At 32.6% G+C, this 25,434-nt stretch overlaps 5 protein-coding genes and 1 pseudogene across 6 annotated transcripts; 4 read left to right on the top strand and 2 right to left on the bottom strand.

Moving 5' to 3' along the window:
* LOC104756019 (ras-related protein Rab-11B-like) lies at positions 998 to 1,829 on the top strand. The gene is made up of 2 exons (XM_010478528.1): positions 998 to 1,238; positions 1,366 to 1,829. Exons 1-2 carry the CDS (start codon positions 1,036 to 1,038, stop codon positions 1,730 to 1,732), a joined length of 570 nt encoding a protein of 189 aa, XP_010476830.1. The 5' UTR covers positions 998 to 1,035; the 3' UTR covers positions 1,733 to 1,829.
* LOC104756018 (F-box/FBD/LRR-repeat protein At1g16930-like) lies at positions 9,206 to 11,487 on the bottom strand. The gene is made up of 5 exons (XM_010478527.2): positions 11,311 to 11,487; positions 10,235 to 11,175; positions 10,007 to 10,147; positions 9,603 to 9,907; positions 9,206 to 9,466 (listed from the first exon to the last, which is right to left on the bottom strand). The coding sequence occupies exons 2-4, from the start codon at positions 11,156 to 11,158 to the stop codon at positions 9,620 to 9,622; spliced, it is 1,353 nt and encodes a 450-aa protein (XP_010476829.1). The 5' UTR covers positions 11,159 to 11,175; positions 11,311 to 11,487; the 3' UTR covers positions 9,206 to 9,466; positions 9,603 to 9,619.
* On the top strand, positions 14,262 to 16,198 carry LOC104756017 (ras-related protein RABA1b). The gene is made up of 2 exons (XM_010478526.2): positions 14,262 to 14,611; positions 15,601 to 16,198. The coding sequence occupies exons 1-2, from the start codon at positions 14,391 to 14,393 to the stop codon at positions 16,028 to 16,030; spliced, it is 651 nt and encodes a 216-aa protein (XP_010476828.1). The 5' UTR covers positions 14,262 to 14,390; the 3' UTR covers positions 16,031 to 16,198.
* LOC104756016 lies at positions 16,526 to 17,217 on the top strand. The gene is made up of 2 exons (XM_010478525.2): positions 16,526 to 16,737; positions 16,807 to 17,217. Exons 1-2 carry the CDS (start codon positions 16,674 to 16,676, stop codon positions 16,953 to 16,955), a joined length of 213 nt encoding a protein of 70 aa, XP_010476827.1. The 5' UTR covers positions 16,526 to 16,673; the 3' UTR covers positions 16,956 to 17,217.
* Positions 19,432 to 20,920, bottom strand: LOC104759255 (annotated as a pseudogene).
* LOC104756015 (dol-P-Man:Man(6)GlcNAc(2)-PP-Dol alpha-1,2-mannosyltransferase) lies at positions 21,687 to 25,072 on the top strand. 2 transcript variants are annotated; one of them, XM_010478523.1, is made up of 10 exons: positions 21,687 to 22,108; positions 22,445 to 22,532; positions 22,625 to 22,784; positions 22,992 to 23,209; positions 23,338 to 23,633; positions 23,774 to 23,885; positions 23,979 to 24,117; positions 24,291 to 24,487; positions 24,583 to 24,672; positions 24,755 to 25,072. In XM_010478523.1, exons 1-10 carry the CDS (start codon positions 21,828 to 21,830, stop codon positions 24,884 to 24,886), a joined length of 1,713 nt encoding a protein of 570 aa, XP_010476825.1. In that variant the 5' UTR covers positions 21,687 to 21,827; the 3' UTR covers positions 24,887 to 25,072. The 2 variants fall into 2 exon arrangements, with proteins under 2 accessions (XP_010476825.1, XP_010476826.1); XM_010478524.1 differs by lacking the exon at positions 24,755 to 25,072 and having other exon boundaries at positions 24,291 to 24,494.

The following is a 25,434-nucleotide window of genomic DNA, read 5'->3' as shown; positions in this document are numbered from 1 at the left end:
CATCAAACGGCTTATATGGATGTTGATCATCATTATCTGCCATGAGTTCGAACGCAAAATTATATGAATATATCGATTTTTTAATGTTCTTTACACTGTAGAAATTTATGTAAGAGTTGTGTTAACAAAATTTTACATGTTGAGGATTATATATAATGACAATAAGTTGTATCGAGTGGGTAATTGTAATTTTAGATCTTGTGACTATAAAAATATATGATTTTCACTAATTGAATATCAAATGATTATTTTTTAGTTGAACTTTCTATCTCTTGACCAAAATAACAATTTCATATATTTTTTATTTAGTATGACAGATATATATATATATATATTATTGTAGTTAATTAAATTATAACACTTGTTAAAGTGTACACAAATTTTATCTTACAATAATAATAAAGTAAACCTAAAAATATCTCTTTGTTGCAGATTTTTTTTATTACATTAGATAATAATAAATTAAATCTAAAAGTATTAATTTGGTTACTTCTTTTGAAAGTATATCACTTTTTTGTTTCTTTTTATATTCTTTTGTTTGACAAAAAAAAAGATATGATTCTCTTACTTTAATTGAATATAAAAGAATTCTCTTTTAGTTGAATTTTCTATCTCTTGACCCAAATAACACTGATTTTATATAATTTTCATTTAGTATGAGAGATATATATATTTTCAGTAGTTAATTAAATTATATCACTTGTTAAAGTAAACAAAAATTTATCTTACAATAATAATAAAGTAAACCTAAAAGTATTAATAAGTTTTTTTTTTAAGTATGTTTTTTTAATAAAAAACTCTCTTTGTTTCAGTTTTTTCTTACATTAGATAATAATAAAGTAAATCTAAAAGTATTAATTTGGTTACTTCCTTTGAAAGTAATATTTACCTAGTGATAACTAATTATTATTATTATTACACCTAGAGGAGAAATCATCTATATATTATCGTGAAGCATATCTAAATATCAATCAAAGATAAACTCTCATACTTTTGATATTCGGATCGTTTCTGATTTCTGTTCCTCGAAAAAGTATGGCAGAAGAATATATATTTTTCAAAGTTGTGATGTTAGGCGATTCCAACGTTGGAAAATCAACCCTTTTGTCGCGGTTCACGACGGATGAGTTCGAAACTGAATCAAAGTCTACAATTGGTATTGAGTGGCTGACACGATATGGTAACATTGACAACAAGAACATCAAGGTCCAATTTTGGGACACCAATGGTCGAGAACGGTTTGGCTCGCAAACGCAAAACTCTTTTATGTTTTACAATTAAAAAGCAATCCACAATAAATATATTGCTTCACTGGTATATACATAAGTTTAGGACTTGTTTATTTAATTTAATGCATTCATACAGGCCGTTGGCAAAACATTACTACAACGATGCCACAGTGGCTTTAATAGTGTACGACATTACGAATCACACATCATACAAGAATGTGGAAGGATGGTTGAAAGAGCTCCGTGAGCAGACGACTGATCCCAATATCCTTACCGTCATCGTAGGCAATAAGTCTGATCGTGGTCACCTCCGAGCTGTCTCAGAAGAGGAAGTTATGTCTTTTGCGGTGAAAGAAAATGTCTGTTACGGAGAGATATCCACTCTTAATGAAAATCAAGTTCGAGAAATTTTTATGAATTCCATCATTGAAGCTGTGAGACGAAAAGGTCACTACGGTATAATTAGCCTCAATAATTGCATCAAAGTTAACCGAAGTGGCTGATTCCATTAAGTTCATAAAAACAATACTTATTCCTTATCAAATTGATTGATGTTTGAGGAAAAAAAATATTTATCAAATTATTCAATAAACTCTTAAATTCTTAATCGAGTAATCTTCAAGAAACGAAAAAATATAATGTGCAAGATTATGTTTTCCAAATCAGTTGTCGTGAATATATATATTTGTTGTTCTACCCTTAAAGTTATATTTATTTACAAAGTTAATCCTTAAGATATTGCACAAAAAACAAAATCAATTAACTTTCTATAACAATTTTTATATTAAGAAATTTATTACAATATCATATTCTCAAATTTTTTAATATTTGATAATAAATATAATCTATAATGATTTATTATTATGTTGATAAAAAATGTAAATTATTTTTTTCACAAGTTAAATCTAATAAATTGAAGTATTTATAACCATCCCCTTTATAATAAAACGGAAGTACCCAACATTGTTTTGTAGACTATATAATTTTAATAAGTTGGTTACAAATAGGTTATACATTAATTGATGATTAATTGGTTACAAATAGGTTATACAGATAATCTTAAAGAGAATATTCTAAAGAATCATATCATCTAACTTACCATATTAATTTCCTTTATCAAATTATTCATCATATAAAATCTTTTGATATCTAACTTAACATATTAGTTTGTTAATTGTCATTATACTTCACCTCTCATTTTTATATACGATTCTATTTTGTGAAACAAATAAATTATCATATTATTTATTATAATTAAACAATAATTTTATTTCCGGATATCACATAAGCTGAATTTTTAAAAACAAATATAAATTGTTTAATCTATAAAATATTCAAGTTTTAATAATATTATTCTTTAAAAATAATATCTATTGAATTAAAAATTTTACTGAGTAACGGATCAAAATTTGACTATTTAAATTCAATTTTATATTTTTGTTGAATTTTATAATTTTAAATAATATAATAAACTATAAATAATTTATTTTGAAATATTTTTCATATATTGAAACTTGATATAAAAGTTAGAAACTATAAACACTCTAAATTGATTTGTTATAGCAATGTCAATAATATTTCACTATAATATGAAATACTTTCAAGAAACCAAATATATTAAAACAAAAAATATAACAATATATTAAACTATTCTTAAAATATTAACTCGCTTTTTAAAAAACACATTTACAAAATTATGTCTTATAATGACATTCAAGTCATGATGTAGAATATACATTGTTGAAATAACTTCACATATATAACCTAATACAACATATACAAATTTAATTTTAAAATATAAAATAAAATTTAATCAGTGTTATAGCACGGGTAATTATCTAAAATCATTAACAATATAAAACTTACAAAATAAATGTTTTTTTTCAAGCCATCATATTTAGCATATGATTTTATTGCATAATGTTTTATCAAAAAAACATTTAAAAACAATCACATAAATTTTAGTTTATATAAAAATTACAATATAAATAAAATGAATTTCAACCCGTGCTCTAGCACGGGTCTTAATCTAGTACTATATTAAATGAGAAGTACAAATATGAAACTAACCTTAAAATATGTAAAAATTTACATTCAAATGCCATTAGAAATATTTAATAAAGATTAATTACTTAATTTAATAAAGATAATAATACTTTGACCAAATATAAACAATATATCAGAATTTATGAATAAAATCTTTTAAATAATTATTAATTTTAAAAAAAAAATATTTTCTTTTTCTAATTAATTATGGACGAAAATTATTATTTATTTTAAAAAAATATATAACCAATCAGAATTTTTAAAACTAATATTTTATATCCAAGTAGATGATATAATTATTTTTAATAACTAGATTTAGAAAATTTTGTTAAGATTTTAGATTATGGTTCTCCTATCATCTTTCTTTTATTTTATTTACAAATTTATTTATCATATAATACTTATGATTAATAAATATGTAAAAATATTTCTACATATGTTGTGATTTGAAATTTTAAAATTAAAGATATATTACTCAATCTATGAAGAAAAAACGTGTATTTTAATTTTTCACATTTGGCGTATTGGTAAAACTAAATTTATGTGGCTGATAAATTCATAAATTTTATTTACTCACAATTACAATATTATAATTACTACTACAAAATATTTCATAAAATAATGATGCAAATATAAAACTGTATTATACATCAAAAAAATTAAAAACTATAATATTCTAAAACAATTAGTATTCAAAAAGAGATATATATTTATATATTTACCGAACAATTACAATATTAAAAATAAATATTATCTCAAACAAAATAAAAGTTTTAAATAAATATAACAATAAGTTTATTATTATCCCATTATTATTTTTAGAAAAGATATTGACCCTTGCTATATTAATAAAGTAAATCTAGAAGTATTAATTTGGTTACTTCTTTTTGAACGTATATCACTTTTTGTTGATATCAAAAAAAAAAAATGTATAACCTACGTAAGAAAAAAAAAATATTTTAAATGGTTAAAGAAGGTAGAAACTTTGTAAAGGTGAAATCGTAGAGGTAGTAAAAATAATATGTTTGTAATAATATTTAGGAGGCGGTACGTAGTATACATTTTAGTATTAGAAGATGAATAAAAACCCTCTTGTTATTATATGGTTAGAGTTTAGATTTTACATATTAATTTTTTACTATACTAATTGCGTTTACGTCTTGCTGTGATTACAACTTTTTTGTATCAAAACTTTAATAATTATCAATTGTCTATTTTTCCTGTAACAGTAAAAAGAAAAACCATATGCATTGCAGCATTGGTTTATATAAAATTGATGAAACAATCACGTGAAAGCTATAATTCGCCAATCTAAGGGCATTCCCATTGCATATACTAGGGGGAGGATGTGAAGAATAAAAAAGGAAAAAAATAAGAAAAAGATGGAGAGATATAGAACCAGTGTCTCTGCCAAGACTTATTGAGACACTGAGTCTACAACTGTCAAAAATTGATTGGTTAATTAAATAATAATAAAATAAATAATTAAATTAAAATAAAAATATTATTATTTAATTCTTTTGACACTCAAATAATGGTATGACCAATGTAATTGCTCTAACAACACCACGCACTCGAGTACTCGACTCTTGGGAGTCATTATGCCATTGCCAACAATCCCGATATATCACCCCTACGACTACGACCTTACCCATAACCCATGCATCGGCCAAATCCTCCAGACAATGATGATCTTTAGAAAATGATGAATAGTTCCATATAACTATATTTAATAGAAACAGTCAAATTTATTTATTATTTATATTTATTTTTTACTGAAAAAGAAAACAGATGATTTTTAGAAAACATAGGTTAGAGAGAACTAATATGATATGGAATAGATATATAATTAAATAAGAATATTGATGAAATGAACTTGTGAAAATCCGCTCCATCAACTAACCGAGACAATATATAGTGTAATTACTGGAGAACCATACTCCACCCATGATATAGATAATTTCCATTGTTATGTTTTTTGTAAGGTAAATCTTACCAAAATTCTAAGGCTGGCCCTGCGTAAAAACATAGTTCGAAATTAAATCTACTGCCGGAAGTATCGATCCCACCAAAATCCAACAATATCTCCTGTCCTGTAATGACTTCGCTGGAGAACCATACGCCACCCATTAAATAGGTAATTTCCATTTTTATGTTTTACTAAGGTCAGAGTTGATACAATATTAGTACCAACATCGAGAAAATCAAATAATCCTGTGAAAGATCCTTAGTCAAGATGGATAATACCTCGGTTGTTACCGGCTCTGCGGGAAACGTTATTGTATTACTCGAACCTATGTCTGATGGTGTCATCGTTATCATGATGTTCCATGGGCTGTCAAAATCAAACGGCTTATATGGATGTGGATCATTAGCTGCCATGAGTTCGAACGCAAAATTATATGAATATATCGATTTTTTAATGTTCTTTACACTGTAGGAATTTATGTAAGAGTTGTATTAACAAAAATTTTACATGTTGAGGATATATATAAGAGAATTTGTTAAAAATACCCTTTTGATATATCCCTTTTCAAAAATACCCTATTTTTTTTACCATTTTTATTTTTGCCCTCCATTAATTTTTAATGACCATTTTATCCTTAAATGAAAAATATTTTAATCAATAAATAGAAAAACAAAATTTTCCCGCCAAAAATTTTTCGAAAAAAATTTTCCGCCAGAAATATTTTTGTCAAAAAAAATTTGATAAAAATTTTCAACAAAAAAAATTTCCCGCCAAAAAAAATTTACAAGGTTTTTAAAAGGTTTTATAAGGTTTCTACCTTATAAAAGCCCTATAAACACCTTGTAAAGGCTTTTAAAGATTTTTTAATGAGTTTTAAAAAGTTTTTTAAACACCTTGTAAACGCTTTTACAAGTTTTTTAAAAGGTTTTTAAAAGGGGTTTTAAAGGTTTTTAAAAGGTTTTCAAATGGTTTTTAAAAGGTTTTTAAACAACTTGTAAACTCTTTTACAATGTTTTTAAAAACCTTGTAAACGTTTTTATGAGGTTTTACAGTAGAACCTCTATAAATTAATACTCTTTAAATTAATACTCGCTATAAATTAATAAATTTTTCCGGTCCCGAGTTGGGCCGGTGTAAAAAATGACACATTTCGATAAATTAATAAGATAATAATTTTTTTGGAAATCCTATGTAAAAATATGGTCCCATCAATATCATAAATTAATAATCAAATAATATATATATATATATATATATATATATATCTAAGAAAATCTAGTGAAATATGACTCTATTGTTGTTTGTATATTCTTGAATTTGCATTTTTATCGGAACTCATCTCTAATCATTTTCATGGTCGCCTTTTCAAATCGCATCAAAAAATTATGGAGAATCTTAAATGCGATAATTAATTCTTTACATGTAATTGGTTCTAAAATTATCGTAATATCTTCTTTGAATTAATATTTACCATGAATTATACTAGCAGCAATTTCATTTCAACTCTAAACTTTTAACATTTATCATTTTTACCGAAATTCTAAACTACCAATTATGATAGCCAAGATTATAAATTAAGAAATTCTTTAAAAATATGAATGATAATAAAAGTATTTTATTGTAATATAAAATTTTTAAAATTATAAAAATTAAAAATCTCTTCATAAAATAATAAAAGTTCAGAATCAAGAGACAAGATTCATATGGCTGAGAGAGAACAGTTTGGAACTTCCCGAAAAAGTTAAAAAGAGATCAACGCAACGTCTCCAAAAATATATATATATATATATAGATATGGTATCATAACCCCCGTTCCACACATTCTCCAACCCTTATTGTGGAATTTCTAATAGTGATTTTTTAAAATATCTGAAACAGCATTGTGCCCTTATAACTCCAAGAACCAGTGTTCTAAAACGCGGGCGCTTTGCCCGTATATGCGCCGCCTATTCTCTATTCGGTCTCGTAACGTATCGAATACATCATATACGGTTTGTTATGCGTTTTGTTATAAAGCGGGCGCCTGGGTACCGCATAGTCCGCGTATACAACACCGCCGAGACGTTGTCTGTACGTTTTCTCAAGTAGACAAAAACCTAGTTTCTCAATACTTAATGAAAAACCCTAAATACAATCCCAACTAATATTGATATCTCTCTGGCTATACCTCGTTTTCATAGCTCATTAAATTGTATTGCTCTTCTCTGTTATTCGGTGTTCCTCTTTGGTTTACCTCTCTACTCCGATTGACCTTCTTCTTAACGTAAGCTGCTTCATGGTCACTTTCGTGTATCGCAATCTTTGTGGTACAGTTCTTTCTTTATTATTTAATATTATGCTATTCTAGTAATAGTTTGTTGATGCCTCTGATACCTTTGGTTTATTGTTCGTGGCTATTCCTCATGAAGTGATTATATACATCGATTGTTACGTTGGAGTAACAATCATGTTCTGTTGTCATGATTTGATTATTTAATTATTTTTGTTTATATTTTTTGTATTGTTTTTCAGTAAAAATTAGAGGGGATTATCATCAAAATTTAGCTGCTATGAACTATGACTGAATTTGCATAAATAACTGCTTTAAAAATATAACTGTTTTATAATTTATATGTTACATATAATTATTTAGTATATATAAATATCCGCCTAGGCTCCGCCTAAACACCCGCATATACAACTAGGCGCTATGCGTTCGTCTATCGTCTAGAGAGCGCCTAGCGCGTTTTAGAACACTGCTTAGAACACTAGACAAAAACTCATGTTACATGCTTGTCATCACTATCTCATTAGTAAATATTTGTGCAAAAGATAAATAACATCGTCTCATATTAGGATCCAGCATATTATTTAGCATTAATATAAAATTAACAGAATTAAATTTTATACACGAAACATCATTAAAAAAAAAGAATATTTCTTCTTTTTTACTTTCACCACTACAAAAATATAAAAATACGAAACTAATTTGTTTGTCATTATATTCCGTTAAATATATATATATGTCCAATATATATCTTATTAATTGAGATCTTTAACAAAAAAGAAAAAAGAAAAAAGTTCATGATGGAGATGTTCCGTAAGAGACAATAAAACTTAAGAAATTGCTATTTTCTTCAGTGCATAGTCGATGAACACTTATTTTCTATGGCTCATTATCAGTGTGGTTCATTACTATGACTGCTTTTTGTTGTTGGAGTATTCTGTATTTAACTGTTTATAGCAAAATCTATGTATGCTTTTAAATCTTACGTTTCATACTTCTTCTCTGTTATTGATGATGGCTTCTAGTTAAAACATAAAACCAAAATGTTTTAGATTAATTAATGATACATTAGAGAATTTGGTTGTATATAGCAGATAATGAACATTATCTTCTATATACATAAAGTACAACTTGTGTTTTCAGATAGCCAATTTTATTTTTGGTCAGACAGTAGCTCAACAGAGACTGAGATGAGACTTTAACTCCATACATTTGGTCCACAAATTGGGCAGCCTAAGATCAGCATCTCCACTGCCAGATTATCAACAAACTTGATTGGTTGTAGATCCATGATCTTTAGACAAGGCAAAGAAACTGAGACCGGCTATTTAGGCAAGCTTACGCCATAGAGTTTCAAAGGATACTAATCTCTCAAATGATGTGTAAATGGTTGAAGGTATCGTAACTCTGTTGAAAGTTCTGCTTAATGCGTTTATTGATAGCTGGTTCAAAGTATTGTACCCATTTCTAACAAAACTTAGCTTAACTCTGTAAGCACAAGTTACTGTTCAAACCTATAAACCAATTGAGAAAATTGACCTTAATTCATCATAATCTTTGAAGCCATTGATCACCAAATCCAATCCAGGCACAGATTGCCAAAAATTTCCTCATCTACGATATAAAAGGCTAGTGTCTTGACCACACCCTCCCATGGAAGATTGAAAAGTACTCACAAAGCAAAGATTCTGGTAATTGGTTAATCATATCTCATTCTCTGACTATATTAGTCACCAAAATGTTTCACTTGATTTTCTTATTCTTACAACTCCAAACACCAACGGAGTGTTATAGTTAGGTACTAAGTAGAAACAGGGTCTGTAAATAGAGAGTTCACTTGCAATCAAAAAAATAAAAAAAAAAATAAATAAAAGAAAAGAAAGAAGGGAGTTCACTTAATCGCCTGAGCCTTTTTCTGCCTTGAAAGAAAATTACATTAAGACTCCTAAGCAGCTCCTGCAACGATTTCCCATTATATAGAACATAAATTGGTCTGAAAAAGCTCAACAAATTTTCGGCAATTACTGGTTAACTAAAGGACGCAAACAACTCTTGATTTATCTGTAGATCATTGGATACAGAAGTGGATTACCTTGTATGCTGGCTCAGTTAATCCATGACGACTTCACACTTGGTAGAACTCCTTGGAACCGATTTGATTTTGTTGATGATGTTACAGAAACTCGCACTTACTGTCAGTTTCTTGAGAGCTGCACCATTCTCTAAAAAATACTTTGCTAATTTCATCTTACTTGATGTCCCTGTTAGTGGTCTCCCTTTCTTTTGCGTGCTTACAGAGAATGGAGTCTTCAGGTGAGCAAACTCAAGAGATGATAGGAAACATTTTGGCACAGATGAAAGATCAATCTGCTCTGTCTCCGGAAGCAAATCAAATTCCTGATGAAATATAACCAAGGGAAGTTTTGAGTTTTTTTTTTTTGTAAATTATAAAACTCAATGTGATTTACATGAGAGCATAGGTAAAATGAGACGCACCAGGATGACAGAGTGTAGATTTGGGCAGCTCTCAAGGAAGGCTGGCAACATTTCCCACGAAGTTTCTTGGAAGTAAGCATGCAAGTGAGACAAGTTGGAGAATTGAGGTAGCTGTTCAATCTCGCAGTAATCATGAATAACCTGTACAGCGAGAAATAAATGAGAACACGGGCTCAATGAGATGACGATAAGGTTAATGTTATTGAATCAACCATGTATATATATTACATTTAGAGTCTCAGCAGAGATGGTCATGTCGCTGACTGTAGCTAACCCGGTGAGGAATTTACCAAGCATAGCTATCTTGGAAGAATCATCTGTATCCAATGGCTCACAATATTCCACATTAAAGAGAACATCAATGTCTACCTTTGCAGATGGACCAATACTGTGTATAACGAAGCTATCAGATCGGTGATCGCTGAGATTCATATACTCAAGTCTTGGAGCATCGATTGCAACAACATGATCTTCACTTTCATAGCGCTCAGAATCAATCTTGAAGCTTTTCAGTGACTTGGAACGCACACACACAACTTCAAGACAATCATTAGGATCACGGACAATGGTTAACTCTTCGAGAACAGGACAGCTCGATATCAGACTCTCCAGAGTCGAATCAGCATCATACTTAACCATATCTAGATACATAACCTTGACAGAAGGTAACAAAACAGACTCGGGACGATTCAAAACGACGCGGTAAAGTCGTAAGTCAACTAAACTCTCACAAGAATAAAGAGATTGAGGCATCTTAACAATCTCATCGTCATCCACCTCACTATGCACATTAAAACGACGAACCCTACGCCTAATCACAGCATCGATCCAAGACTTGAAACGAGAAGCATCGTGCTCATAAACCTCATAGATCAGTTTGAAACTCTTCAGGTACTGCTCATTTTCAGAACCTAGAAACTTATCTACGAACCTCAAGAAAACGTCATCCTCATCTGGGAAGTTATTGGAATCCAAATCCAACGCAGGGACATGTAACCATAGATTTCTCCACCGATTGGATAAAACGCTGGTGCGAACCGATTCCTTCGTGGAGAGATCAGAGAGAATCTGACATAACAAGGAATCAGGTAAATTGCTGATCCTATCAGAAGAGTTCCTCTGCTTCTCTTTGGCAGAGGTTTCATCATCCATGTTTGCCTTTGAAAACTCTGAATCACGGAGAAAGTATAAGATTCAATCATGTAGAAATAACAATTGAACTAAATCAATCACAAATCTGTTAGCTAACATGCCTAAAAAGTCAACTCCAAATCTTCCGGAAAAAAAAAAATCAAAAATTTTACCTGCAATTAAAGAGGGGGGGGGGCAGAGGGGGTTCCGAAGAGATGACGGCGAGAGAGAGGAAGAAATCGGCGTCAATTCGCCGGGGAAATGGCACAGAGATCGTCTCGCTTGCTTTTTGACATTTTTAAGATTGCTTCTGAGTCAGAAGTTCTGACAATAATAAGTCAACTCAGGACTTTTACGATTCTTTTTTTTTTTCTTTTTCTAATTTAAATTTTATTGATCATTTAAATCTAATTCCAACAAACAACGGCATGAAACTGTTGATTTCTCTCTCTTCTCTCTCTAGATCCTTCAGAGAGAGAAAGCTTTTTGACAGATCTCTTCTGGCGGTGATTAACTTTCATAGTTACATCGGCCGGCTCCTGACTCCGGCATCGGTGGCTTCTTAGCACCCTTGGCTGGCTTTTGACTCTGGCGATTTTGGCTTTCATAGCGAGATCGGCCGGTTTTATTTGTCCGGTTAAATTCCGGCTTCTAACCATCATTCTCTGGTTACTATAGCGGTGCTTGGATGGATTTTCACTGGTGTCGTTGGCTTTCTCAGCAATCTCAGCCAGTTTGGATGGTTTTTTGATCCGGCATGTGAGTTTCTCTCTCTTCTCTCTCTCAAATTTTTCAGAGAAAGAAACTTGTACGGCTTTGCTTCCGGTGTGTGTTGGTCCCTTCGACGATGTCATGTCCGGCTTGATCCCGGTTTGAGTTGGCCTCCTTGGCAACGCTAAGACTGGATTTTGTCTAGATTTCACCATCATGATTTCTCGGTGATTCATCTAGCTTTTGGATCCGGTTTATTCCGGTTAAGGTAAATTCTTATGGCAATGAATTCTAAGATGCTCGATTTTAAAGAAAAAACGTATCTATGGGTATGCTTTGCTGGAAGGTATCGAGTTTCGACTTCAACTTCTAGTCGGAAGAAATCTCAAGATCACAAAAGGCTTGGAAGTTCAATAAGTGCATCAAAATCTGTTATTCATAAAAAATCTGATTTTATGGTATTTTGGAGAAGATTCAAGTAAAGCAGAACTGAATTGTATCCTCAGTAGGAATCAGAGGAGATTCAGGTTCTGTTTTTGAAAATCATTAAGTTCTTCATTTTTATCATACCATTGTCTGTGTCTCTCTTTGTCCGGCGAATGATTCTTCCGGCGTAGACATGACAGCGATGACAAGTTGCACAGGTGTCGATGGAGTCGTGCGGCAAGTTTCCACCAAGCTCTTCAGTTTTCTTTGCTTAAGGGTTTCTTTATTGGGTTTGTGGGCTTTTCTTTTATTTGTTGGGTTGTTCTGTACTTTGGTTTTTTGGCTGTAATATTGGCCTGTTTTAGGCTTAATCAATAAAGAAACTCCAGTGTAAAAAAAAAAAAAACTGTTGATTTCACAAAAGTAACTTAGCTCAGACCATAATTGAATGCAAGGTTTTAACTTTAAGTTCGATAAATTTCCAGTTTTGTATTTAGAGACGCTCAAATCTAGCTTCATGTTAACCATAATCAAAGATTACGTTGATTACTTGTAATTTTGTATAGTTTAAATTTTAAAACATGAGTACCATTATAAATAATACTAATATGTTTCCAACTACGAGCAGTAAACTTGAATTAATAGACCTCCACATTTAAAAATTTATAAAGTTTAAAATATTATAAATAATGAAATTTTTAAAAAATTCAAAATTATTATAAATATTTAATCTATCAAAAGTTTAAGTATCATGAACATTTTACTACTAAATTTTTTTCTAAATGTTTTACATCTCAGTTTTAAAATAATATAAATATTTAAACTCTATTTAAATTAAAAAATTTAAGTATTATTAAATAGTATATATATTTGATTTTTAATATCTTAAAAATATCTTATTTATATCAGGGTGTGTGTGGATGGCTATGTTTGGATGGTTTAGATCTGACCAGTCTTGATATTGGAGACAAATATATTGCCCGACTCAATCTTACACCATTCTTGATTTTTTTTTGACAAATTATCGATAATATCATTAAAATATTTATTCTTAGCGATAATTTCTATATTAAACTGCGCAATTTTTCATAAAATATATTGTCAAATTCTTCTTGTTTGATGTCCATTTTTAACATGTTTTCATATAAACAAATGAGAGTTTGTTTTGTTCTGTCTGCGTACGATATTAAGTTCATGACAATATAACCAAATAAAAGTTTAAATTTATAAGAATAAGAATCTAATAAGGTGCATCAGGATGAGGGATTGTAGATTCGAACAACAACCATGAATGATTAGTGTTACAATCAACCCTATTGAGGAATGTAATGCAAATTGTATACGTTTAATGTTATTACACAATTCACCTTTTAATTACAAAAACTCAAAATGATTTTGCGAAAAGCATATAGGTTTATTCTCTGAATCCAACAATAAAATCATCAGTCAAAAATCCTCCGACCAACAACAAAAAAATTCCTCACTTTGTAATATTATTTATTTCCAAATGAAATTAGTCTTTAAACATCCCATTTCAGTAAGAAAGTAGATATATGGTTCACACGTCAATGTTGTTAAGTTTTTCTCTGTATTGAAAATTAATGGTTAGCTTTAAAACTCTTAACTATTAATTTATTCTAGTAAAAAAATTCGAATTATTAGCTTTTTTTAAAGTCACCAATGGACTCGTTAGTTTATGTATTTTGTGACAGAATAATGATCTAGAGACATTAAAAACAGTTTGAATACACGGTATCGACGGCATTTATGGCACTCAAACCTTGCTAATACAGTGATTACTTATTTAAACCTCTCCCACTCCCACTCCCACTCGCACTCCCACTCCGGCTGACATTAGACTAAGGGTAAAAGTGTAAAAAGCCAAGACAGATGTAATCACAACAATCACCAACGCGCACAGATAGATCAACGGACAAGATATAAGAATACAATCACAGACTGTCACCGCTTGTCGCTTTAACTCTTTTCCAATTTCGTCGCGTTATTTCAAATCTCAGTTTACACCTCACTGCGTCTCTCTCTCTCTCTCTTTAGTTCTCAGATTAATATCGCTGAGGAGAAGCGCGACCACCTGAGACTGAGAGACGGCGGAGAGATGGCAGGGTACAGAGTGGAAGATGACTACGATTACCTCTTCAAAGTTGTTCTTATTGGTGATTCTGGAGTTGGGAAATCGAATCTCCTTTCCAGATTCACCAAAAACGAGTTCAACCTCGAGTCTAAATCCACCATTGGCGTCGAGTTCGCTACTCGTACCTTAAAAGTCGATGGTAAGGTCATCAAAGCTCAAATTTGGGACACTGCTGGTCAGGAGAGGTTCGTTCGTTCTTCTTCTTCTTCTTCTTCTTCACTTCCTTTCTTCGTCTTTGATTTGTTTGTTAATCGACGGTCAAGCTAGATCTTGGTAATTTACTTTTGAGTACATTGCAATGAGGAGATCACTCTTAGCTCCTTTGCTTTACATACTTTTAGGTTCTCGATCTAACAGTGCCTTTTTAATCTAGTTTCCACAGATCTATATCGTTCTGGTTACTTTTACAGTGGGACACTTAGCTTTTGATTCGTTTGTCAGAATTGATCTGAATTCATTATAGTGTATCGAAATTGAGCTCTTTAAGCCAATCTATATGTGCTATCAAATAGTTTTTAGAATGAATGAAAGCTTAAGATGAAGCTGATCTTATCTTCTCTAGGTCTAGGGTGTGTGGTGACTATGCAATGTCTGATTCATTCATTCATTCACTGGCTTATATGCTTGGTTTTAGTTTTTTTTTGTGTGTTCAACAGCCATTTACTAAAGAGTCTCTCCGTTGACTTTGTTCTTCTGAAAACGGTTGACTGCATTTGACCACCATTGAAAGATAGAATATGGAGGTACATAGCTTAATAATAATGTAGATTAAAAGAAAACTCCCTTCTTCTGGAAATCGAAATACATCTTTGATTTGACTCAATAGGACTATGATTGCTTGAATTACATCTTAAATTGGATGGATGATCGAGAACATGTGATTCTTTCTGATTAATGATCACTAAAAATCAGAAACACTTGCATTGACTATTATTAGAATGTACGCAAACAACATTCTCTCTCTTTGCTATTTTACTTCTTTGACCTGCCAATTTGGTTATCACTTTTGGCAAACCTGTTGGATATCAGATTAGTAGTATGCACATTCTTGACAGCTTGATCAGGATAATGAAACATAAAAAGCTTATTAGAGTTTTCTTCCCTGACAGCTTTGCTCTTTTTTATCACTGATTCTCGCAACGATTTTAAGACTTAAGTTTAATTCTTATCACAGGTACCGTGCCATCACTAGTGCATACTACCGTGGAGCTGTGGGTGCACTTCTAGTATATGATGTAACCCGCCGTGCAACATTTGAGAACGTAGACCGGTGGTTAAAGGAGCTCAAGAACCACACAGATCCAAACATTGTAGTGATGCTGGTTGGTAACAAATCCGATCTCCGCCACTTACTAGCTGTTCCTACAGAAGATGGGAAATCCTACGCGGAACAAGAATCGCTCTGCTTCATGGAAACATCTGCTCTTGAAGCTACCAATGTCGAGGACGCATTTGCAGAGGTGTTGACACAGATCTATCGCATCACAAGCAAGAAGCAAGTAGAAGCTGGTGAAGATGGGAACGCCTCAGTCCCAAAAGGTGAGAAAATTGAAGTTAAAAACGATGTCTCTGCTTTGAAGAAACTCGGGTGCTGCTCAAATTAAAGGATTTTTTTTCTTCTTACTGTTGAGAGAGAATTATAACCCCCCATGGTCCATTGTTTGATTATGTCCTTGTTTTGTAATACTATCGACATTTATATGAGTTTTAGACTATACACTACTACATAATAATGTTTATTTAACTTTATATCAAGAATTGTTGGCGAACCAGTTTCAATATGTACATCAGTTATGAGGCAGAAGAATCTCAGTCTACTTCATTATTCACTGGTTCTCAGTCTAAAGAACCACCGCTTTTGCACAGGATCATGGGGTTTGTAAGCTGCCATTGCCTCTAATGGAACAATGGCAAAACGTTCTTCCTGCTGCAACATTAAACTTTTCGGCTTGATTTTTCTAAAATAAAGAACAGATTCTCATTTGAAGGTATAAGCAAGATAGGATGCTGCATTTTTACCGTCCGTGTGTAGAGAACACAATAGTTTCTTTTGGTTGTTTACTGTTGTTGAGCAAAGATGTGATGAAAATCATAAAACCATAACTTCAGAACCGGGTCGGGTTGCGTTATGTTGTCGGGTTTAGGTCTCAATTTGTCACAGAACTACAAAACGACAACGTTTGATGCAACTCTTTAGAAAAAAAAGACTCGGAAGCTCAGAGAAGAAGAGAGAAGCGATAAGAAGAAATGATGGAGGAAGGTCCACCAGCTCCGAAGATCCTTCGAATGGTCTGGTTCGTCGGCGCCGGATGTAAGTTCTCTCTTTTTGCTTCACATGACATACCCAACAGTTTCTCATGACTGATTGTAAATGTCGCAGTTCTATGTACTTTCGCGATCAATAAATGGCGTGAGATGGAGAGAAACGCGATTCTGAAGCAGGAGGAGGAGCAAAAGAATCAACAACAAGGTGGTGTAGGTTTATTGCATCAACCGCCTACGGATTCGATTCACAAAGCTATGAAATGATCATCGCTCGTCCCGTGATTTTGTTTCTTGATCTTGCGATTTTGGCATCGTTGTTGACTTTAAAACTTTGGATATTTTTTCACTCTCCAGTGGAAGAAAGATAGAAATTGCCTCTGTGGTGTAATTTTTTTTTTTAATGAACCCTAGAAATCTGATGATACTCATACACAGTGGTTTCTACTTTGGGCTCACTCTAATGATTTGTTAGCTCATTGGCTCAATTGTCTCAGTTTGATCAGAGGGTTTCCAATAAGTTTTTCAGTTTGATGTTATCAACACACAGATCATTACCAAAATCCAAACGAGGTGAAGTTCTTGATTTATTTACCCAAATTGTTGACGAATCTTTCAGGCGGCGGTCTATCTGTCTCCGTCGTAAGATCTGTTCGATCTGCTCGTCTATACGGTGGACCTTTTCAAACAGCCCAATGGACCCAATTCCAAAGGGCCCATCACCCTCTACTGGGAATTGCCTAATTGCAATTTGCAAACCACCTTGCTTATTAGAAAAAAGCTTTACTATTTCTGGCTATCAACAATGTCAAATAACTTAAAACAGTTCCAAAAAAAAAATCCAGATCGATTACTATCGAAAAGGCAATCTATATTAAATAAAAGTAGAAGGTAAAAAGGCATCTTTAACGGTAGATCAATTGTAGTAATTTTAGAAAAACTAAAATAATTAAATAATAATTTATACTTAAGAACACACATTCAACAGTTTTTATATAAGAACAATTTTCAATTACTTAAAAACAGTTATATCCACTATTCAACAATTTTATTATTTTAAAATTTTTAAGAACACAATATGTATTGTAGCAATAAAGATGACCTAATAACTTACTAAAGCTGTCAAATCTCCATATTAACGCTAAAATTTTGGTAAAAGTAAAATTTACTTAACTAAACTATTTACTTAATCTATATAATCATAAAAATAAAATACAGAAATATTTTTGTAAACGTTCCCAATTTTAGAATATCAAATTTCCTATGATTATAAAGTAAAACCTCTATAAACTAATAATATTGGGACCATGAATTTTATTAATTTATAGTAATATTAATTTATCTATAAATTAATAATTATTATTTTCTAGTATAAATTGTTTAAATTTTAATATTATTATTAATTTATAGAAATATTTTTTTAATTGCTTACATTTTTAAAAAATTGAGCTAATTTTAGCAAAATAAGATTATACTTTCAAATGTTGTAAATTTTATGGTTTTTTGGAATTGAATTTGTAATATTTAAAAACATTATTGACAAGAAATTACAAATACTATAGACAAATTTACTTATACACATGACATAAATATATTCAAATATATGAGAATATCAATTTTCATATTTTAATAGTCTATCAAACTATCAAAATGATGCATATATAAAAATTGAAAACTTTAAAACAATTTAGCTATTTTTATGACATGTTATGAAGTATTTTATATCATTATAGTTTGAAAGTACAACACAACTATTTTTTTATAGATATGAGTTTTAGACTCTATCAAAAATTTAAGTATCTTTAATATTTTACTTTAAAAATTTAAAATATTATAAATATTTAAGCTACATCTCAATTTTGAAATACTATAAATATTTAAACTCTATTTAAAATTAAAAAATAAGTATTATTAAATATTAAATATTTGATTTTTAATATTTTAAAAATATTTTTATTTATATATTTTTGTGCACCTAGCGTCGATCATGAACTTCAAACCCTTACCATCATAACTGGAGATGGGGGTTTCGCAAATGATATTTCCCGACTCAATGCAAGATTTAGAACAATGCACATCTATTCTTAATTCTAATCTTAAAGCATTGATTGCAACAATTTCATCTTGACTTTCATTTAAAAAAAACCACACAAATTATGAATTTTTTGGAAATGGCTTTATTGATGTCTTTGTAGATCGTTGCATATATTAATGCCAGTCAATGAAAATCTTACACCATTCTTAAAATCTTTTTGACAAATTATCGATAATATCATTTGAATACTTTTACTCTTAACATCAATTCTTATATAACTGCACATTTTTCATAAAATATATTGTCAAATTCTTCTTGTTTGAATGTGTTCATATAAACTGTTCATATAAACAAATCAAAGTTTGTTTCGTTCTGTCTGAGTACGATTTTCAGTTTATAATAATAAGAATCTAGAAATATGATTCACCAGGATGAGGGATTGTAGATTCGAACAACAACCATGAATGATTAGTGTTACAATCAATTCTATTGAGAAATGTAATGCAAATTGTATAAGTATAATGTTATTACACAATTCACTTTTTAATTACAAAAACTCGGTCTATTATTATCTTTTTGATGTATGCAATTATGTCTTTAAAAAACTGTTTTACAAACCACCTTGCTTTACCATTTCTAAAGATCCAACCAGAGATTTGTGATGATGGATCATTCATTGCCTATTTTTTTTATTTCAACAATGTCAAATAGTTTCAAACAGTTCAAAAAGTCCAAATCGATTACTTAACGGCTAATAAATAAACAAAAAGTATCCAAAAATCCAATATATGTAAAGATGATAAACAAGCTAGTTCACATGAAAACCTAAACACTAATATTTGATGTAACCAATGGAAGTCTTAATATCTTTGATAAGTGTTCCTAGTAAAGAAGCAAGCAAACACTTGTTTGTTTTTTCCTTAAAGAAGAACCCTAAACACTTGCAATCGCCATCGCACTTCTTCTTACAATCACTAACCGTAGTTGGGCCTTCACCATCATCTACATAAGGACCATTAAAATGCTCCACGCCAACAATCTTATAATAGTTTACGCTTTTAACCTTGTCCCCACAAAACTGAGTTTTAATCGGTGGCGAGCACTTCTCACTCCACCCGATCAAGCCCTTAGGCGTAGGACACGCGACGCACATACCGTCGTCGCAGTAACCAAACTCACCGCACGATGAAGGGAGTCCGCAACGTCAGACGAAGTAAGTCGAGAAGAAAGCGAAAGTTTCTTCCCATTTTAGATACGTTGCCCTTTCGAAGTAAGTGAAAGCTTTGAGGCTTCCGTCTGAGCCAAGTCTAAGAAACGACGTCGTCCCGTCGTAGTTAATCTTGTTAAGGATTATCGTCACGGCGTTTCCGATCTTCCTTACCTGTAGCAACCGTCGCCGTTTGTTCCCTGGATTCGTATCGGCAGAGCCTAACTTCAAGACAATCTCGTAAGCGGAAGGAACAGTTACGTTGTCTATTTCCCTTGCAACGTCAAAAGTGACGGAACCGTTGAAGTCTCTCTCCGTCCATCCTCCGTAAGCAAGAGACTTACCAGTTTTGTTCACGTACATGGTTAAACCTTTGTTGTCCAGAACCATAGTGTATGGACCATCTGAGCCGTCGGTATCGGATTTACGGCTCACGAGTTTGTTGACTCGGATTGTTCTAAGAGACTGACCGGTGAGAAGAGTGTCGGTTGGGTGGTCGAAGCTCTGCCAAACGAACCCGCCGTTCTTGTCGTGTAGTACAAGGTTACCATTAGGCATGAGACGGAGACCAGTTACGCCTTTGTTAACAGTATTTGTCTGCCATTTGACCCGACCGTTAGACTCCGCGAGGACCAGGTTTCCGTCGCGGTTAAGAGAGAGAGTGGATTGTTCTCCCACAGGGTTGTTTCTATTGGCGTCCCAAACCCAACGCATGAGAGATTCGTCTTTTGGGTGACCAGCTCGGATGGCTAAGATATAAGCGTTTGGAGTAGTATTGTAGAAAAATAGTTGGAAAGGACCTGAAGAGAAAATATTACTCTGGCTTTCTGTTTGAATGATTCTATAGTTAGCGTTGTATTCGGTGATGTAGTCGCCGAACTCGCCTTGGTTTATGATCTTGAATGTTTTGTCGGAAGGGACTTGGGCTACTATAGTCCGAGTAGTGGACATTAGAAGTAGTAGGGTTAGGAAGAAATTAAGTGGAGACATTGCTTAGTTACTCAAATGTTGGATGCGTGTATATATATATATATATATATATATATGTATTTAATTATTGAGTGTAAAGGGTAATCTAGAGTTTTTGTTTTTTTTAGTAGTCTTTGTTTGACTAGTTCGAGTTGAATGGGTAACACTTGGGTTCACCTAATGATTAATATGAGGATTTGGATAAGGACTATATGCAAGTAGTGGTCATTTTCGAATATTTTCATACAACTTTACAAGATGATCTGGTCGCTGACGCGTGTACAAACAGATGGCTACGGGACGCAAGAAGAAAATGAGACCCAATTGGATTGTCCTTGCTCATCATTTTGAGTTGTAATGGTATGAGCCTTGGTTATAAGGAGATTCAATTACGAGTAAAATAATATTTGGAGATGTATACAGTATACGTAGACACGATTAAAATTAGTATATAACAAGACAATTAGTACAAACCCCTGTAAAAATAAGCGAGAAAACAGTTCTTAGTTGACATCTTTCTATATATTTGTGGTGATCGTTTGATTCCCTTTGTTTCTATCCAAAAACAGGGAAGAAAAAAAATTAAAAAAAAATGACATTAGCATCACAAGTTCCTCCCTTGGAGCAAGTGTGGTGATCTTTTTTTACGCGTGTAGTAGTAGAAAAGGTGAAAACATAATGGGCTTAAAGTAATATAAGAAGCCCATTAAATGAACAACTTAAGACAATACTTTTCTATCTTTTTTCCATTTATGGTTAAAAGGCCTTCTTTTTTCTCAAAAATTTTAAATCTACCACACTGACCCTCTAATTCGTTAAGATACTTTTAACTTTGTCACTAATCCCTTTTTCATTGCTTGCTTCGTCGAGAAGGGAAAGAAGCTAACTTCCTTCTGCACAATCTCCATTGTTCACCAAAAAGCTCTCGATGGATCTAACGACGACGCGTCAGAGGCGTCCACTTCTCTCTGATTCATCTTCCTCTTCTTCCACAAACTCTTACTCGAAGACCGATAAGCCCGGCCGATCTAACGGCGGCGATGCGGAGGATCCTGGTCTCCGGTGGTTCTTGCCGTTTATAGCGCTATGTTATCTTCGTTACATGAGCGCGACTTCGAACATCATTCATGACTGCGATGAAGTGTTCAATTACTGGGAGCCTCTCCATTATCTTCTCTACAAGTCGGGGTTTCAGACCTGGGAATACAGGTTTGCTTTTTTGCGCTACTCTTATGTGTTGTTCAATAATGCGCATTCACGTATTAGAAAGACGCGATGCTAGCTCGAGTGAGTCTGTTACTTGAGCTGCTGTTCAATGTGTATGAATCTGTAATAGCTTGGGAAATTATCTCTACAGTTAGTTCGAATTTGCAATCTGAAATGTGAAATTTGATTTCGACGGAATCGTTCTTAGTGTTTCGAGTTTTGTATGTAACATAGCTTAATGTGAAATTATTTTCTGTGTATCAACATCTTTGTAACTTGAGTTTTTATATGAGACTGATTACTTCTTTTTTTGTGTTTGTGTGTGTGTGTGTTTTGCAGTTCTAACTTTGCTCTTCGATCCTACTTATACATTCTATTTCATGAACTGGCTGGACGGCCTGCTTCTTGGTGGTTTGGTGATGAGAAGGTAAGCAATGGAAACTTACTGATGTACATTCTAATTCGTATATATAAAACTGCATATCTCTTATCCAATTTTTTTTCCTATCATTTGGGTAGGTTAGAGTTTTCTATGCAGTAAGACTCTTCCTCGGACTGGTTTCTGCAGTTTCAGACACTGTCCTGGTTGTTGCGCTCTCCAGAAAGTATGGGAAACGTATTGCTACATATGCAGTTGCGATGCTTTGCTTAACCAGTGGCTGCTTCTTTGCTAGTACCAGTGAGTGCTTTGTTTAGCGTTGATTTGTTACACTTCCTTAATATGCTTATATAGGCTTTCCACGGTATTCTTGTATCTGATATGTTTTCTAGTTTCAAATGCTTGTATAAGTTATTCTGATGAAAAATTTCTTCTGCCTCTTGCGAACTTGGCATTATGTTCTGGTTTCTTACTAATTCATTATTCATGTTTTCCTTAATTGGATAGGTTTCCTCCCCAGTTCATTTTCCATGTACGCCATTAGCCTCTCATCTGGTTTACTACTTTTCGAGAAGTATGCCATGGCTGTTGCAGTTTCGGTTGTCGGGGTGATTCTTGGCTGGCCATTCTCTATCTTGGCTTTTTTACCTGTCGTTATTTACTCTCTGGTTAAGAGATTCAAGCAAACATTCATCTCTGGCGCTGTCACCTCTATTTTTATCCTAGTAAGTTTACACCAATCTTAGGCGTTTTGTCTGTGTGGATTTTATGGGAATTATTGCATGTTGCTGACTTTCATTTGCATCTGGAACTAAAAGGTACTTTTTTCTTAATACTTTTGTCTCCTTTCCAGGGACTCTCAGTACTTGTGGATTACTATTATTACAAGAGATGGACATCGTCGGTTTTGAATCTCTTGATATACAATGTGTTAGGGGGTGGAGAGAGCCATCTCTATGGAACTGAAGGACCATTATTTTATATAAGAAATGGATTTAACAACTTCAACTTCTGTTTCATCTTGGCAATATTGTTTGTCGCAATATATCCAGTTATCAGAAAAAAGTATGACCATGGCCTGCTAGTTGTGATTTCGCCGATGTATATTTGGCTGGCGTTCATGTCACTTCAGCCCCACAAAGAAGAAAGGTGACTTTTTTTTATCTTTCATCTTGTAGTTCTTGGAGCAGTTATTTGGTTGCTTCTAGATCTTGAGGAATCTGATTTTATGATACTTAAATCACGGTATCCAGCAAACAGTGTTTTTGATTTTCAATTGATTGCTGCAGGTTCCTATATCCTATATATCCTCTTATATGTGTCTCTGCTTCTGCTGTTATCGAGAACATCCCTGAACTTTTCCGGGAAAAGTATAGCTCTCGTGAAAGTTTTCTGGTGACAGTAAGTTCTACTAACTTACAATATATCTGTCTCTGATTTATTCCTTTCCATAAATTGAAATGTCCGATACTCACATTTCTTTTTAATATGTAGATAACCAAATATCTCCGACCTGTGATTCTTGGTGTTATCTTGTGTGCTTCACATTCTCGCACATTTGCTCTGATTAATGGCTATTCCGCTCCCTTAGAGGTCTACAAACTACTGGAGCACCATGATGATGCAGGACCAGGTATATTTATTTCGAACAGAACTCTTTGATTGTTAGGATGCAAATACGAGTGAAAGACCACATCTCACTTTTACTTCAAAGAATAGGAATTTGCCATCGGACTAAGAGGAATGAACTTCTTTTGTCAAAAGTTTTCTGATCACTGATGAATTATTGGTTGTTTGGTAAATCAGGTTCTGTTCTATGTGTGGGAAGTGAATGGCATCGATACCCATCATCGTTTTTTGTGCCTGACTACATTAGCGAAGTACGGTGGATCGATGATGGATTCCGTGGTCTTCTTCCATTCCCATTTAACAGTACACTTGGAGGCACTGCAGCATCACCTCCATACTTCAACAACAAGAACCAAGCGTCTGAAGAACAATATGTATAAAGTCGCACTCTTTTCCAATGAAACCCTTCCAATCTTCTTAGATTCATAAACTTGAGCATCGCTTAATTTTCTCCATCTTTTGTTTTCAGTTAAAGAACATCGAAACATGTACATTCCTCATTGAGTTGCAGCTTAGCAGACCATATCAATATCGAGGCAGCGACCTATCTACATGGGAGGTATAAGAAATGATCCATTTTCCTGAAACAAAATCAAATCTTTAATCTCACTTACCTCATCTCCGCTTGCCCTTTTTTTCAGGCTATTGCGGTGTTACCTTATTTGGACAGAGAGCTATCGCCAGCTAAGTATAGATCGTTTTTCATCCCGCACATGTGGCAGGATAAAAATGTGTTTGGCAAATACGTCGCACTTAGAAGAGTCCCAAAATAAATAAACACGAATCCTTAAACTCTGTAGACTTGTTTGTAGCTTTTTTAACTCAATTCATTGGCCAGTTTTGAGCGAGATGTAAGAACTAATATAACTGATTAGTATCGGCTTTCACGGTTATAGTCGTAAACTTTTGAAGTCGAAACGGTTAGAAGAACGTGACAGATTTTGTTTATGATACTCTTATTCTGCGAAGTCTTTATCTTTCATTTGTCCTTTTGATATTGCGGATTCCAATTTTGACTAGGGAGAGGACTAGATAATTTCTGTGCTCTTGAGTTAGCGTTCGACCAACGCATTTGTAAAAAGCACGAAAAGAACAAACAGATATGAAAGGCACTGACGAACAAAGGTCATCTTTAATAAATTATTGAACTAAAAAAGGTTTTATATCGTCATTATGTTACCATCCAACTGAGTTCATTAGTGCATGTCGTTATGTTAACATTAACAAAAAAACGGATTTTCCGAAATGATTTTTAAGAAAAATGTATCATAATATCCTTCAACATAATCATGGATATTATTAGACGTCCTTAATCATGATT

This window comes from Camelina sativa, chromosome 17 (genome assembly GCF_000633955.1).
Source record: "Camelina sativa cultivar DH55 chromosome 17, Cs, whole genome shotgun sequence".
Classification (NCBI taxonomy): Eukaryota; Viridiplantae; Streptophyta; class Magnoliopsida; order Brassicales; family Brassicaceae; genus Camelina; species Camelina sativa.
The sequence above is the reverse complement of the archived record's forward strand: the minus strand, read 5'-3'. Positions and strand labels throughout refer to the sequence as shown.